At 58.4% G+C, this 14,507-nt stretch overlaps 2 protein-coding genes and 1 long non-coding RNA gene across 6 annotated transcripts in view; 2 read left to right on the top strand and 1 right to left on the bottom strand.

Annotated features, from left to right (window-relative positions):
- Positions 1 to 4,434, top strand: part of LOC139802169 (uncharacterized) — a 64,246-nt gene extending 59,812 nt beyond the window's left edge. The window contains exon 2 of the long non-coding RNA XR_011728534.1: positions 3,827 to 4,434. This is a non-coding gene — a long non-coding RNA (uncharacterized lncRNA). The remainder of the gene's footprint in view (positions 1 to 3,826) is intronic.
- On the top strand, positions 125 to 2,838 carry TMEM170A (transmembrane protein 170A). Its single transcript, XM_071757051.1, has 3 exons — positions 125 to 300; positions 439 to 609; positions 1,836 to 2,838. The coding sequence occupies exons 1-3, from the start codon at positions 186 to 188 to the stop codon at positions 1,964 to 1,966; spliced, it is 417 nt and encodes a 138-aa protein (XP_071613152.1). The 5' UTR covers positions 125 to 185; the 3' UTR covers positions 1,967 to 2,838.
- Positions 4,435 to 5,226: 792 nt separating the features above from the next.
- Positions 5,227 to 14,225, bottom strand: SLC12A3 (solute carrier family 12 member 3). 4 transcript variants are annotated; one of them, XM_071757047.1, is made up of 26 exons: positions 13,846 to 14,224; positions 13,460 to 13,600; positions 13,133 to 13,208; positions 12,870 to 12,965; positions 12,572 to 12,711; positions 12,248 to 12,358; positions 11,970 to 12,081; positions 11,617 to 11,747; positions 11,268 to 11,352; positions 11,021 to 11,175; positions 10,500 to 10,607; positions 10,166 to 10,289; positions 9,974 to 10,075; positions 9,731 to 9,886; positions 9,551 to 9,650; positions 8,922 to 9,033; positions 8,304 to 8,444; positions 8,047 to 8,153; positions 7,839 to 7,921; positions 7,597 to 7,668; positions 7,232 to 7,336; positions 6,961 to 7,072; positions 6,093 to 6,179; positions 5,867 to 6,002; positions 5,664 to 5,731; positions 5,227 to 5,384 (listed from the first exon to the last, which is right to left on the bottom strand). In XM_071757047.1, the coding sequence occupies exons 1-26, from the start codon at positions 14,143 to 14,145 to the stop codon at positions 5,243 to 5,245; spliced, it is 3,102 nt and encodes a 1,033-aa protein (XP_071613148.1). In that variant the 5' UTR covers positions 14,146 to 14,224; the 3' UTR covers positions 5,227 to 5,242. The 4 variants fall into 4 exon arrangements, with proteins under 4 accessions (XP_071613148.1, XP_071613149.1, XP_071613151.1 ...); XM_071757048.1 differs by having other exon boundaries at positions 7,232 to 7,333; positions 13,846 to 14,222; XM_071757050.1 differs by lacking the exon at positions 10,500 to 10,607 and having other exon boundaries at positions 13,846 to 14,225.
- Between the last annotated feature and the right edge of the window lie 282 nt (positions 14,226 to 14,507).

Raw genomic sequence — 14,507 nt, 5'->3', positions numbered from 1 at the left:
CATCCCTCGCGGCCGGCAGACGTTTCCATGGCAGCGGGGGAGGGGGGCGGGTCCCGACCGGCGCCAGGCGAGCGGCGATTGGTGGAGAGCGCTGCCCGTCACCGAGCGGCGCTTCCCATTGGCTGGGAGGGGCGGGAGAGGCGGAAGCGGGGCCGGCGGATGGCGGCGGTCGGGCCGCGACGGGGATGGAGGGCGGGGAGCCCGGCGGGGGGGGACTCCTGCAGCAGATCCTCAGCCTCCGCCTCGTCCCACGCGTGGGCAACGGCACCACCTACTCCAGCCCCCTCTCCACCTTCCCAGGTATCTTTCCCCACGCACGGAGGCGCCGTGGCTGGCGGCCCGCGGGCCCCGCTCCCCCGTTACAGGCCCCGCTCCCCCCTCACAGGCCCCGCTCCCCCTCACAGCCCCGCTCCCCCCTCACGGCCCCTCTCTCCGCAGAGATGTGGTATGGAGTTTTCCTCTGGGCCCTCGTCTCCTCCCTCTCCTTCCACGTTCCCGCGGCCCTCCTGGCGCTCTTCACGCTGCGGCACCACAAGTACGGGCGGTTCATGTCCCTGAGCCTCCTCCTCATGGGCATCGTGGGACCCATCACCGCCGGCATCCTCACCAGTAGGTGGAGGCCCGAGAGCGCGGGCCGGGGGGGGCTCTGAGGGACCGCAGGGGTTGACAGGAGATTAAAGTTTGTCCCTATCCCCCTCCCTTTGCCTCACAAGAGCTGAACCATCCCAGCCGTGGAGCCCCTTGTGCACCAAACATAGAATCCCAGACTGGTTTGGGTTGGAAGGGACCTTAAAGCTCACCCAGTCCCAACCCCCTGCATGGGCAGGGACACCTCCCACCAGCCCAGGTTGCTCCAAGCCCCATCCAACCTGGACTTGGACACTGCCAGGGATGGGGCAGCCACAGCTTCCATGGGCAGCCTGGGCCAGGGGCTCAGCACCCTCAAATTAAAGAATTTCTTCCTCATGTCCAACCTCAATCTCCCCTCTTCAAGTTTTAATCAATCTCCAGGGTGCAGAGCAGCTCTGTGTCCTGTAGGGTTTTATATGGATTCACAGACTGGTTTGGGTTGGAAGGGACCTTAAATTCCAACCCCCTGCATGAGCAGGGACACCTCCCACCAGCCCAGGGTGCTCCAAGCCCCATCCAACCTGGACTTGGACACTGCCAGGGATGGGGCAGCCACAGCTTCCATGGGCAGCCTGGGCCAGGGGCTCAGCACCCTCAAATTAAAGAATTTCTTCCTCATGTCCAACCTCAATCTCCCCTTTCTCTCCCAGTTTTAACCCATTTCCCTTGTCCTCTCCCCACCCCCCCATGTCCAAAGCCCTCCCCCAGCTTTCTTGGAGCCCCTTCAGATATTGGGAGGTTGCTCTGAGCTCACCTGGGAGCTCTGTCCCCACCAGGGACACCTCCCACCAGCCCAGGTTGCTCCAAGCCCCATCCAACCTGGAACTCAACACTTCCAGGGATGGGGTTTCAGCCACCTCCTGGGCAGCCTGGGCCAGGGGCTCAGCACCTTCACAGGGAAGAAGCCCACGAGGTGCTGAGCTCCCAGGTTCCTGAGTGCTCAGAGAAGGTGTGGAGCATCCAGGATGTCCAACAACTCCCCAACCTCTGCAAGCAGCAGCAGATCCCCCCCTCCCCCAGTTTCCCCACCAGCACACGTTGGTTCCTGGCTGAGGTTTCCTGTGGTTTTTCTGCCAGAGGAGCCCAGGATCCTCTCCCAGCCCCCTCCTGCTCCTTGCCTCTGAAACTTCCCCTAATTTCTCCCTGGGGAACGACACTCGGTGGCTCAGGGGCTCACGTTTGGGTTCTGTTCCCCCTCTCTGCAGGTGCTGCCATCGCCGGAGTTTACAGAGCTGCGGGGAAAAAAATGATTCCCTTTGAAGCCCTGATCTTAGGCGTGGGTCAGACCTTCTGTGTCGTGGTGGTTTCCTTCCTCCGCATTTTAGCAACTCTTTAGCTCCCCCTCCGGGCCCGGAGGTCACAGATCAAGGGGGAAACAGAAGCCCCGGGGCTGCTGAGCCTCTGGTTCTGCTGCTCCACTGCCCAAAGGCTGCGTTCGGGGCTGCTCCTGCCTCCACCTGGCTGGGAATTAAGCCTCAAGTCGTGGATTTTATTACTTTTTGGCAACGTGAAGTGCCAAGTGAAGCTCTCCTGAGGACAGGGAATGGCAGAGGAGTCCTGTGAGCCTTTTGCCAGTGAATTTGAACACAGCTGGGATGTGAGGTGGGGTAGAGGCAGTGCCACAGGGTGGTGGCACATCTTCAGAAAGCTCTGACCTCTTGCTGCTTTGTTTGCAGTGAACCCGAAGCTCTTTTAATTTAATTATTTTTTTTTAATGAGAAAATCGATTTGTTTTCTTCCTGACCCTCTCTTGGGTCACATTGAATTGAAAAAAAATTATTTTAGGTTATTTTAGACAGAGATTTTGGCCTAGAGCAGTGGTGATGAAAGCTGTGGCAGGGGAAGCAACCCCTGTGAAAAGGATTCACTTGTGAATTTTATGCTGGTGAAACCCTTCTGGCACCCTGCAGCCTCTGCCCACTCTGGAAACCCCAGTGGGGAGGGTGTGCCAGGGTGCACAGTTGCTTTTCAGGCTGTGCAGGAGGGTTGTTGGGGTTTTATGCTTGGTTTTAGTCCTTTTTTAAGGTTTTTTTTCAACTTCTCTGCTCCCCTTTTTCTTGCTGATCATGTTTACAGTGGGAGGACAGACCCAGGGAGGGCTTTGCTGAGTTCACCTGGGGCTGGGGGGGCTTGGAGAAAATTCAGCACCCACGCAGCCCCAAACTCCCCCTGGCATTAACTGGTTTAGTTTAATTTAGTTTAATTTGGTTTTAAATTTAATTTAATTTTATTTTAATTTAATTTTAATTTAATTTAATTTTAAATTACTTTTAACTAACTCTCCACTCCACCCTCTTCCCCAGAGCTCTTGGGTAGTGAGCTGGGCACTTCCTGGGGGCTTTTTTTTTTGGGAGGGGGGGGGTTTAGGGGATGCTGAATTTGGCTCCAAGGATGTGGCTTTGCTGCAGGGAAGGCACTGGCTCTGTCTCTTGCCTCCCAGCTCTGGTTTTGTTGAGCTCCTTTGCTTTCCCACCCAGCTCCCAAGGGGATTTTCCTGCCCCATGTCCTCCCTGCTGGAATAATTCTGTGGACCCTGGGAAGCATTTCTCCCTCTCCAGAATTATCTGGGGGGCAAGAGGTGTTTTTCAGGAGCTCCTCACTGAGGAGTTTTAGGAAAGATTTAGGAGTTTTAGGAAAGATTTTTTTGGGCACCTTTCTCCCTTCCACCATTTGGAGCCTCTGTGCTCTGCTGGGTGGAGAGAGCTGAGTCCTGGTGGAAGGCTGGGCCTCTGCACCCCCAGCAAACCAGCAGGAATAATCATTTCTTCCAATTTCTGTCCCTATTCCCACTTATTTCAAGTGGCTGGAGCCCCTGGTGTGACTCCCCTGAGTTTTCCTGGGTGGGTCACAAGTTTCTCATGGTCTGCTCTGGCCACACTGCTCAGGTGAGTCTGGAAATCAGGCTCCTGGGCACCCACTCTGCTCCCTTTCCCCCCACCCAGTGCCTGGCATCCCTCTGGAGCAAGGATTGCAGCTGGGAAAGCTTTTTAGTCAGGGTTGAGGGGACAAATCCAACTGTTAGAGCTCAGAACAAATGAAAAATTGTGCTCTCTGGGAGGAGCAAACCCCTCCTGCTCCCCCCCCCACCATGAGTCCCAGAGGCTGTTTGAGAGCAGGACCTGATTTGCTTTGTTGGCAGCTGGGACACTGCTTGGAAATGGAGTGACCTGAGCCTGTGGTGCCTCTCTCTGCCCAGGAACCACGAAATTTTCAGGGAATTCTTGCTCAAAAAAAGGTGAACAGTCAGCTGCTGACTCACCTGGGCAAGTGTTAGCCCTGGTGGGGCTGAGATCTTTATGTCACCTGGCTACTTGCAGAGCATCCTCCCCTCCCTCCTCTTGCTGTCTTCCTGACCTCCCTCTCCAGTAAAACCAGACCCAAAAGAGGAGGAGGAGGAGCAGTCCTGAGCTCCCTCCCCTCTCACCCCATCCCTGGGGGCTTGCTTGGATGTTCCTTACCCTGGGGGAGGTGAGCAGAGGTCCCTGCAGCCGCTGACTTTGCCAAAATCTGCAAAAAAAAAGCTCAAAAAACATCCCAGGCTGAAGTGGGCAGTGCCGGGAGGCTCTGGGCGGGGAGCTCAGGCAGCAGTGGGCAGGGCAAGAGCAGCTTCGCTGTTTGGGCAGGGGCTGGGTTGGACCCCTCCCCATTTTCTGTCTCACCGCGGCTCTCGAGAACAAAATTTTGTACTCTAAAAAAAAAAAAAAACAAACAAAAAAAAAACCAAACAACAAACCTGTAAATTTTATTTTTCTACTGACACGTCTAAAACCCGGTGGTGATGATCAGTAAATTGTGTAAGGAAGGAGGTGAGTGGAGCTCTTGTGTTTCCTCTGCACTGCAACAAGTGGGGCTGGGGAGGGGGGGGAATTTTTGGGGTGATTTTTTTGGAAACCTCACTCCTGCCTCCTACGGGGCAGCAGCTTCCCCCCATCCCAGGCAGCCTGTGCCAGGAGATGTCCCAGTGTCTCTCCATCCCCATCCCTCTCCGTCAGGGGCCTGAGGGAACTCCTGATGCTGCTGCTCAGCTCTCAGGGACAGGATTGGGCTGTTTGGAGGGGGAAATCCCTGTTCCCAGGGGTCCCTTCCAGGAGGGGGGGAATCCCTGTCCCCAAGGGTCCCTGTGGGGCTGGGTGCTGACCCCATCTCCTCCCATGGGACAAAAGGCTTGGGCTGTTTGGAAGGGGAGAATCCCTGTCCCCAAGGGTCCCTGTGGGGCTGGGTGCTGACCCCATCTCCTCCCCAGGACAAATCTCACCCCTGGGGCTCTGGGTCAGTCCCTGCACCTCCTGGGAGAGCAGGCACAGGGGTCCCACTGTCCCCTTGCTCCTCCCACACCTCTCCAGCTAAACCCAGGGCTGGGAAACTGCCCTCAGCACAGAGCCCACTGGGTTTGGTCTCTGTGTGACTGAGGTGGCCCAACGAGTCCTTGTGAGGTGGTGGCAGCTGCAGCTTGGTGGCCGTGTCCCCCGAGAGCTGTCAAAGCCCTTCCTGCTCCCCCAGGGCGAGCAGGCTCAGAGATCAAAACCATCCAGAAAAAAAAAAAAAACAAAACAAACAAACAAAAAAAAAAAAAACGACTCCACATTGTGAGTCAGGAGGGATCCAGGAGGTTTTATTGGCAGTAAAAGGTCAGCACGTTCTCTTGGTTGCCACGGGTGAGGATGATGGGGGGTCTGAGGTCCCGTGAGAGCGTTTCCAGCCAGGCCATGTAGAGGGAGCTGGGGCAGCGACCCTTCCTGCCGATGGGCAGCGTGCTGCGGCACAGCCAGGAGCTGCCTCAGATCCAGCCCCCACCAAACCCAGCCCCAGCCCCTCTCCCACCCCCATTTCCCTAAAAAGGGGCAACACCACATCCCCTCCCTCCGCGGGACCCCTGGGTACCCTCAGGGGGCTTTTTCCCTGCAGCGTGGCCCCGTCCCAGCACTGCTTTGGGGTGTGGGGTGGGGGTGTCCCCGGGCAGGGGCAGGGGGGACCCCCAAAGGGGCAGTTCCCAGGGGGCAAGAAACGCTGAGGAAGGAGTTGCTGGCACCTACATGGCGATGAGTGCTGCGTCCCGGGAGTAATCCAACAAAATCTCGTTCAGCCTCACCTGGCGGAGCGACTGCGGAGCAAAGGGGGTTGGCAAATGCAAAAAAAAAAAAAAAAATGCAAATGCTCCCGAAAAAGGCTGAATTTTTGGTCTCCAAAGCAGGGAGAGCCTTTGGGGGAGCTCCCCCCCTTCCAGCACCGGTGCTACCTTGGCTCTGTTTTTGTCCACCTCCTCGTCAGAAATCTTCCAGGGACAGCCCTGCCTCATCTCGTTCACCGCAGCCTCGTCCTTGAAGCCGTCGTTCAGCCTGAAGGGAGCGATCAGGTCGTCGAACCTCTTGACACTGCAAGGACAAAGCAGGTGGTGCTGGGCCAGGGGGGCTGGGTGGGTTTGAGGGTGCTGGGTGGGGAGAGGAGGGGAGGGGGATGGTTACTGCTCTGGCCAGGGTTTCTGGTTGATGTCGGGGAGGATGTGGACCTCGTGGAAGCCAAGACGGAACTTGCTCAGTAGAGACACGATCCTGCCAGAGGGGAAAGGACACGAGAACACGTTTCCCAAAAACAGGCAGGGCCTGATGGCTCTGCCAGGGACCCATCCCCACGGAAACCCCACTGCCACCCTCGGCTCGTGCTTGGGTTTTCCCCACTCCATCATCATAGAATCATAGAAGGGGCTGGGTTGGAAGGGACCTCAGAGCTCATCAAGTCCAACCCTTGCTCCACTCCCCCCGTGGTTCCCAGCCCATGGCACTGAGTGCCACATCCAGGCTCTTTGGAAATATCTCCAGGGATGGAGAATCCACCCCTTCCCTGGGCAGCCCATTCCAATGCCTGAGCACCCTCTCTGGAAAGAAATTCTTTCTCATGTCCAACCTAAACCTCCCCTGGCACAACTTGAGACCTCTTGTGCCCTCTTGTCTTGCTGAGGGTTGCCTGGGAAAAGAGACCTTGTGAGGATTTAAATCCTGACAGACTGGGTTGGGTTGGAAGGGACCTCAGAGCTCCTCAAGTCCAACCCTTGATCCACTCCCCCCGTGGTTCCCAGCCCATGGCACTGAGTGCCACATCCAGGCTCTTTTGAAATATCTCCAGGGATGGAGAATCCACCCCTTCCCTGGGCAGCCTTGGTTTTCAGGGGAGCAAGGCAAAGCAAACAGCTCAGAGCCCTCGGATCCCCGGGGCAAAGTCATGGGGGGGGGGCTCAAGGATTGATGCAGCTCCTGCCACCCACCCATGGGGACAGCAGCAGTGGCCGTGTGGCCACGAGGGGACAGTGGGACGTGAGCAGCTGCCAGGACTTACGCCTTCCTCTCCTCATCCATCCTGTTGATCTGCCCGCCGACAAACACCCGGATTTTGCACTTTCCCCACCGCTTCTTGCGCCCCAGGAGGTAGGGGATGAGCAGTGTCAGACCTGTCCCCAAAAAACACCCCGTGGCAGACACGGCAGTGGCAGTGACCCCCGAGGGGCTCACCAGTGCCCTGGCACCATTCAGAGAGGACTGAACCCTCCTGAGGTGAAGGCGCTGGACAGAGAGAGGTGAAGAGCCGGAGCTGCCAGAGGTGAAGGTACCTCCATCATCAAAGAGCCAATAAATGTCAATGGTTTTCTTGCCCTGCTCACTCTGGAAGATGGTGCTGGCTTGCTGCTCGCTGGCCAAGGCTGCAGGGTCTGCTGCTGGGACAAGAGGGTCCTGGTGTTGATGAGGGGCAGTGCCAGCCATGGATGAAAGGCCCCAGCCCTGCTGCCCATCGTTGCTCCAAACCCGTGCCCCTGCCTGCAAGCCAGGCTCCCCCCAAAAATCATCATAGAATCATCAAATCTTCAGGGTTGGGAGGGACCTTTAGGATCACCTAGTTCCAAACCTCCCTGCCACGGACAGGCACAGAGATCCTCAGAGCCAGGAGTGCTCTGGCCAACCCCAAACCAGGACCAACCTGTGCCTGGGGCTGCTCTGCCACCGGTGCCGTTCTCCTCGGGGCGCTGCAGAGCCTCGAACGTGGGGTTCACTGGAGAGGGAGAAGAGCACAGGCAGCAGAGCAGCACCCAGCTGTCCCCATCCCCTGCGGCCCTAGCCCAGGCAGGATGTCCCACCCTTTGCCTGGGGACACAGCACTGGCTGGCACATCCTTCAGCTCCAACACATCTCCGAGCACCCCCGGCTGCCCAGAGCACTCACCGTGAGCCTGCATCACCCTGGAGACGTTCAGCCCATCCTTCATCCTCATCAAGCACACCCCGTACTTGAAATCAAAGGCATCACTGAAAGGAGGGAGGAGCAGTCAGACAAGGGAGGTCTGGCTCACTGCCAGCCAGGCCACAGCATCCCTGCACCCAAGCCCAGGCTGCCAGCATCCCCCAGAGGCAGGGGGCTGGCAGGGCCGTACTGCAGGATGCCCACGTAGTCCTCCAGGCTCTGTGGGGACGCCTTCCACCAGTTCCTCTTGTAGCCCAGCACCAGGATGTTGGGTCTCATCTTCCCCAGGCCAGCAGCCTATGGATAGATGTCCCCATGAGACCCCTCTGCAAGGACAGACGGACACGGGGGGGGTCAGTCCGCAGGGGAGCAATGCCGGGAGGGGTGCCCGGGGGTGACAGAAGAGGGGGTGGGACCCTGATGGTGAATGGCTAAGGATGGTTCTACCTGTATCAGCATTTGGACACCACTTCTGAGGTCCTCAGCCACCACGTCTGTGTAGAAAGCCTTGATCTTCCTCTTGGTAAGCCACTTGGTGTGGCCGTGGGCTGTCAGCCGGGACTCCGGCATCTTCTGCTTCCGTGGTCCCTGGGGGAAACAGGGGTGGGGGCTCAGGCACGAGTGGCCCCTCCCAGCTGATGCTCTTGCCTCCAAGAACCTCCAGCTCCTCTCATCCCAAACCACAGGCAAGACCTGAAGGTGACTGCTGGACGCGGGGGTAGCAACCACAGCAAGAAAAGCAGTGAGCTTGGGGAGTCAGCAGCCAACACAGCACTCCTGTGTTGGCACTGCTGTTTGCTGCACCTCGTGTCCCCAAGCTGTGCTTGAGGCTTCAGGACCATCCCTGTCCTCTCAGCAGCCACATCTTGGCTTTGGCAATTAATTGGCAAGAAGTCATTAGCCCACAGGGACAGCCTGATGCTTCCTTAATATTGGTTAACAAGCTGGAGAGGCTCAGAAATGGGCACATTTCACTCCTGGCCCACCAAGGGGCACCCGAATTCCCCATGGATGGCCAGAGCCATCCGAGGACAAGGAACCAAGAGGCTCCAGGAGGTGACTCACTATCAGCACGTTGCCACAGAGCATCAGGCTGAGGTTCTTGGTGAACGTCCCCACGAAGTCCACCAGGGCCGGGCGGAAATTCGGGGGCCCGGTCAGCACCAGGCACTGTGGTCTGCAGGAAGGGAGAGAAAAGGGGGTGAAGGTTGGCACTTTGGAAGCACCAAGCCTCTTCTGGAGCAAGCTGCACCTCTTCTCCCCTGCCTGGACAGCAGCAGCTGTAGGGAGCATCTTTAGGATGAAGAAAATCATACGGCTGAGAGCCCAGCCTCACTCTCCGCTCTTTTTATATCAGCTGAGCCCAACGTGTCTGCCTGGTATGGGAAAAACCAGGTTTGTCCTGCTTCCCACTTCTGCCCATGCAGGCAAAGATGTGGGATTTTTGGAGACAACCACATTTTGCCAGGGATTGTTTTCCAAGGATGGTGGAGAGGATTTGTCTGTGGGCGTGAAGCCATCCAGGCTTTGCTGGGTGGAGAGGGTGGGTCTGTGGGCACAAAGCCATCCAGGGTTTGCTGGGTGGAGGGGATGTGGCTGTGGGCATGAAGCCATCCATGGTTTGGTGCTGGTGGTGGTGGCTGTCTCTGAATTCTCCTCCCCCTGTGCCCAGCACCACACTGAGCCACCCTTGCCTGTAGTTCTTGATGTGCTCATCCACTTCGCTCAGCCCCACCGAGTAGTTGAGGGCCATGTTGTAGGAACTGGCCTGCATGGAGGAGCCCCAGTTGACATCTGCGTGGGGAAGAACGTGGATTAACAACGGGGTCAGACACCTCCGGGGACGCTCCCAGGGCCGGGGCACCACCACCCACCAGGCTTTTTGTAGAGGACATAACCCAGGAGGAAGATGACGACGCCGAAGGCGATGAGGGCCGCCCACCAGGTCAGCAGGAACATGATCACCACGGAGACTGCGGCCCCGAAGAGAGCAGCCCACTTGCTGTAGTACCGAAAGGAGGGTCTCCAGCCTGCACACAAACACACACAGCTGCTGGGGGGGGACACACGAGGGGAGCCCCTGCCACGTGGCACCTCCTGGGGGTGGCACAGCCCACCTGGGGAGTTGGTGATGGAGGCGTGGAAGCAGCTGAAGTTGATGAGGGCGTAGGAGCAGAGGAAGAAGTTGGAGATGATGGGGGCAATGGCGTTGAGCTCGGCTGCGGGGGGATGGGATTGAGCTGCTGGGGAAGGGGGGGGATTGAGCCCCCCAGCTGGGGGTGGGCACCGGGAGGGCGCCGAGAACCCACCGATGAGGATGAAGCCAACAGCAATGACGTAGGTGAGCATGTAGCCACGGATGGGCTCGCTGTTCTTCCCGTAGCCCTTCCCAAAAAAGCCTATGAGAGGGTAGAGCTGGTCCCTGCAGAGACACTGTGGAGAGAGAGGCGTTGGGGACAGCAGGCTCTGCGGGGACAGCACTGTGGTGGCTCTTGCAAAGGCTGAGGTGGCCTCGTGCCTTCATGAGGAGGCTGCTCACAACCTCCCAGCCCCACAGCACCTGAGCGTGTGGCCCGGGACCGTCACCCAGTGCCCAGGTTGGACATGGGGGCTGGAGGGTGCAAACACCCCCCTGCCCCTCACCTGGAAGACTTTGGGGGCTGAGACCAGGCAGGCCAGAGCCGAGGAGAGGGTGGCACCAAAGATCCCTGCGGTGATGAGGGGGCCAAATCCTGACACCATGCTCATGCTCTGCCCGAAAACCAGATGGTCAGGAACCCAGCACCCCCTGCACATCGCCCTCCACCCCAGCCCTAAGGGATTGGCTGCCCCCGGGGCCCCATCCTGCTGCCCTCCCAGCAATGTTACACAGGTGGGGGGGTCCAGGCACACCCACAAGCCTGGGGGTGACACAATCCCTGCTGCACCCCCATTACGTGGCTGCTCCAACACCACAGGTCCCTCCTAGGACACTGTGTGTGAGGATGCCTTCCCGGGGAGACCCTACACATCTCCCTAGGCTTGATGCTGCCAGAGTTTCCACACACCCCTCCAGCTGTTTTGAGTCCAGTGCCTGGGAAACCCAAGCCTGGGAGCACAAACCCAGCCAGGAGCAGGGATTTGGGGGGGAGAGGAGAGGGGAGTGTGAGAGCTCCAAGCAGAACCTGGTAGTAGTTGCTGAGCCCGTATCGGCAGCTCTGCCGCTGGGCACAGGCGGTGAAGTTCCAGCCGTAGCCACACGCCAGCCCCTCACAGTCTGGAGAGCCCACGGCCACGCTGTCATTCAGGCTGCCTGAGGCATCCCGGACCACACAAGCACCTGGGAAGGACACACAGCACCCACTCACCTCCTACCCCACTGCTGTCCCACGCACAACCCAGCCGGACACCCCCGGGGGACACGGTGCTTACCGATGGTGGCAGAAAGCACCAGGTAAGACACAGTGGTCCAGAAGATGGCCATCAAGGTGCCTTTGGGGATGGCCACGGCAGGATCCTGCCCAAGGGAGTGGCAGAGAGGTGTGAGGCAGCTTTCCCAGCCCCACTGCTAAAATGGCATTTTAATGGTGGCTGCTGAACAGGGGGATTGCAGCTCGTGGCGACAAAAAAGCCTTAAAGCGTCCCCCGGCTGAGCATTCCCCACGCTTCCCAAAAGGAATAAAGCGGGGTCTAAAAGTTGTAGCAAAAGCAGAATCCGGGGGAAAACAGAGGGTTTGAGCAGTGAGAAACACTGGCTCAGACAGCAGTGCTCAAAACCCACCTTCAGATCACCTGAAATGTTGGCCCCAGCCAGGATGCCGGTTGCTGACGGGAAGAAAATGGAAAACAAGCCAAAGAAGGAGCCCTCGGGTCCCCTCCAGTTGGGCACAAAGTTCTGGGCAAAGATGTCAGCTGGGGAGGAAGCAGAGGAGAGGCATTTGAGGCCTCCCAACTGCTAGGAAGGGCTTTCACTGAGGGTGGGTAACCCATGGGAGGAAGGCACCATGTTTTTAATAACATCTCTCAATCAAGAGCACCTTCCCACAGGAAAGTTCTCCCCCCACAGCAGCAAAGAACTGGGCTCAGTAATGCACTTGGACCTGTTGAGCAGAACTCCAGCCATAGTGGACCCACCTCGGTAGCTGAAGAAGCCCTTTGCTTGCTTCTCAGTGGTGGCTGGAATCACTGTCCCCACCAAGTAATTAATGAAGGAAACCAATATGACCAGGAAAAAGAGTATCTGTGCCTGCCAGACCAGAAAGAGCCAGCTGAGAGGTCGGGGGCTGGGTACCAAGAGGGTGAAAAACTCATGAGGAGAAACCCTCGCCTGTTTTGGAGGAGCTCCTCAGATACTGAGTAGTGGGGATGGCTCTCACCATCCCAAGAGAGTAAGAAGAAGCAGTGAGTGTTACCTTGGCCTCCCACTCCATGCCAGCCAGGGAGATGCCCAGCAGCACTGTCACGGTGACAACCCCGATGATACGGATGTCATTGGTGGGGTCCACGATGAGGGAGTTGTGCTCCTGGGGAGAGGGAACCATCCAGAACATGGAAATAACCCTTCCCCTTACCAAAACCACCAGGACTGATGTGAGTTTTAGCAGCCACCAGCTGCTTATTGGTGGGTCCAACGTTAACACAAATATTAGTAATTTATGGATGTTCTTCGGGGAGGAGCTGGGGATGGAGGAGATGGAGCAGAGAGGCCCAGAGGACACCCAGAGCTGACTTCTTACCTGCAGCAGGTCCCGGACAGTTTCAGCAAAGCCCACGGTGTGCATGGCCACGGCCACCGCGTTGGCAAAGGCAAAGATCAGCCCAATGGAACCCCCCAGCTCTGGCCCAAGGCTTCGTGAGATGAGGAAGTAGGTGCCCCCTGAGGTGGAGGGGGCATTAGCTGCCTCCCCCCCTCCATTTTCAGGGGGCTCCCTTCACCTCACCTGGATTTCATGTCTACAGGGCAGCCCCCGGGGTGGAGGAGCCCCCCCCTCCCCCTGTGGTGGTTGGAGGCTGTGCCAGGGGGGGACACTCTACCTGACTTCACTTTGCCATTGGTGGATATGGCAGAGATGGACAAGCCGGTGATGGTGGTCACTGTCACTGACATCAGGATGATGAGCCACGTCAGGGCTGTGAGGAAACAGCACCACTTTGTTCCTGCATCCACAGGTACCCCCCGGGAGACCCCCAGGGACCCTACGCATCACCCTAGGCTTGATGCCAGAGTTCACACACACACACACACACACACACGGTGTTCTGGGTGACTGTGAGTGTGGTGCCAGCACAGCACCCACCGATTCCTGCCTGGGCTGTGATCCAGGGCAAGCGCAGGTAGAGGATGACTCCCCAGATGTTCAGCATGCAGCGAATCTGGGGAGAAAGAGAGAGGCAGAGAGAGAGGGACGAGCCCTCAGCATGTGGGGACAGCCAGGGTCATGCTGGTTCTCTCCTGCTCCTCCAAGTGAAAACCAGCCCGTCACCGAGGGCAGGATCAGCGTTCAGATGCTTGTGACAAATAGATACCTGCACTGGGAAAAACGATGTGACCATAAGGAGCAAATGCCTCCTGCCCTTGCCTGTGAGGGCAGGAGGATGCTCCCTGGTGGGATCAGTGCACTCACCATGACACCCTTCACCCATCCGAAGCGGACGGGCTCTGGGGCTTTGCCCGGCTCCCCCGCCGCCTCCTCAGGCCCCGCTTCGGGCAGCCCATTGCTGTGCTGGGGCTCCGACACCAGCACCTGGAGGTGGCCCGGGTCGGGCTGTGGGAAGAAGGGGAAGGCAAGTCAGGGTGGGCAGGGTGCGGATAGCCAGCCCCTCCCTGAGAGGAGCAGCCAGGGGGAGAGAAACCGGATTATCCCTTCTCCTGGATTATCCAAGGCTTCTCCTTAGGATGTGCTTGGTGTGAAGTGGGAGGTACCGCCCGACGGCCGGGATCAGGCGCTGGCAGCACAGCCGGGGGGGGGGATGCAGGAGATGGCGGCGGCACGGCTGAGCCCCACCTTACCTTGAGGATGGAGTGGAGGTCTGCCAGAGAGGGCCTCGCCTTCCCGGCATCGCCCACCCCCTTGGTGTTGGCGTAGTGCTCGTAGGCAGGCACCACGTCCACAGTGTTGTAACCAAAGGTCCTGGTGCAGAGGGTGCTGCCGGAGAGCTGGGTGGGGTGGGCGCTGTCACAGCCGGTCCCCTCGGCAGCTGCGTAGGGACCTCGGGCACCTTCCTCCGTGCCCAGGAGGGTGCTGATGGTGAAGCGGCCGCTGCAGCGGGACAGGGTCGGGGGCAGCTCCGGGCCCGGCAACTCGGCCATCGCCCCTGCCCAGGTCCCCGCTGCTGGTGCCTGCCGGGCCGGGGATGGGGTAGAGAGGGGCTCCCTGGTTTTATACCCAGCTAAACCAGAGTGAGGCAACCGGCACCCACCCGCTGCTGTTGCTAACGGGAAAAGAATTGGCTCGAACCACTCCGAGCTGGTCAGGGGGAAAAAAAATAGCCGGAAGGGATATCAAAGCCTCTGTAATGGGCAGCGCCGGCTCCCCGAGCCCGATGGGGGCAGCGATAAGGGATTTGAGATTAAGTCCCAAGGACAGAGTGGCAGAGAAACACGGCACCGGGTTTGCCTCCGGCCCTGACATAGGAACATTTAGTTCCCACCGGGATTTATTATGGAAAATG

The sequence above is a fragment of the Heliangelus exortis genome, chromosome 13, assembly GCF_036169615.1.
Source record: "Heliangelus exortis chromosome 13, bHelExo1.hap1, whole genome shotgun sequence".
Lineage (NCBI taxonomy): Eukaryota > Metazoa > Chordata > Aves > Apodiformes > Trochilidae > Heliangelus > Heliangelus exortis.
The sequence above is the reverse complement of the archived record's forward strand: the minus strand, read 5'-3'. Positions and strand labels throughout refer to the sequence as shown.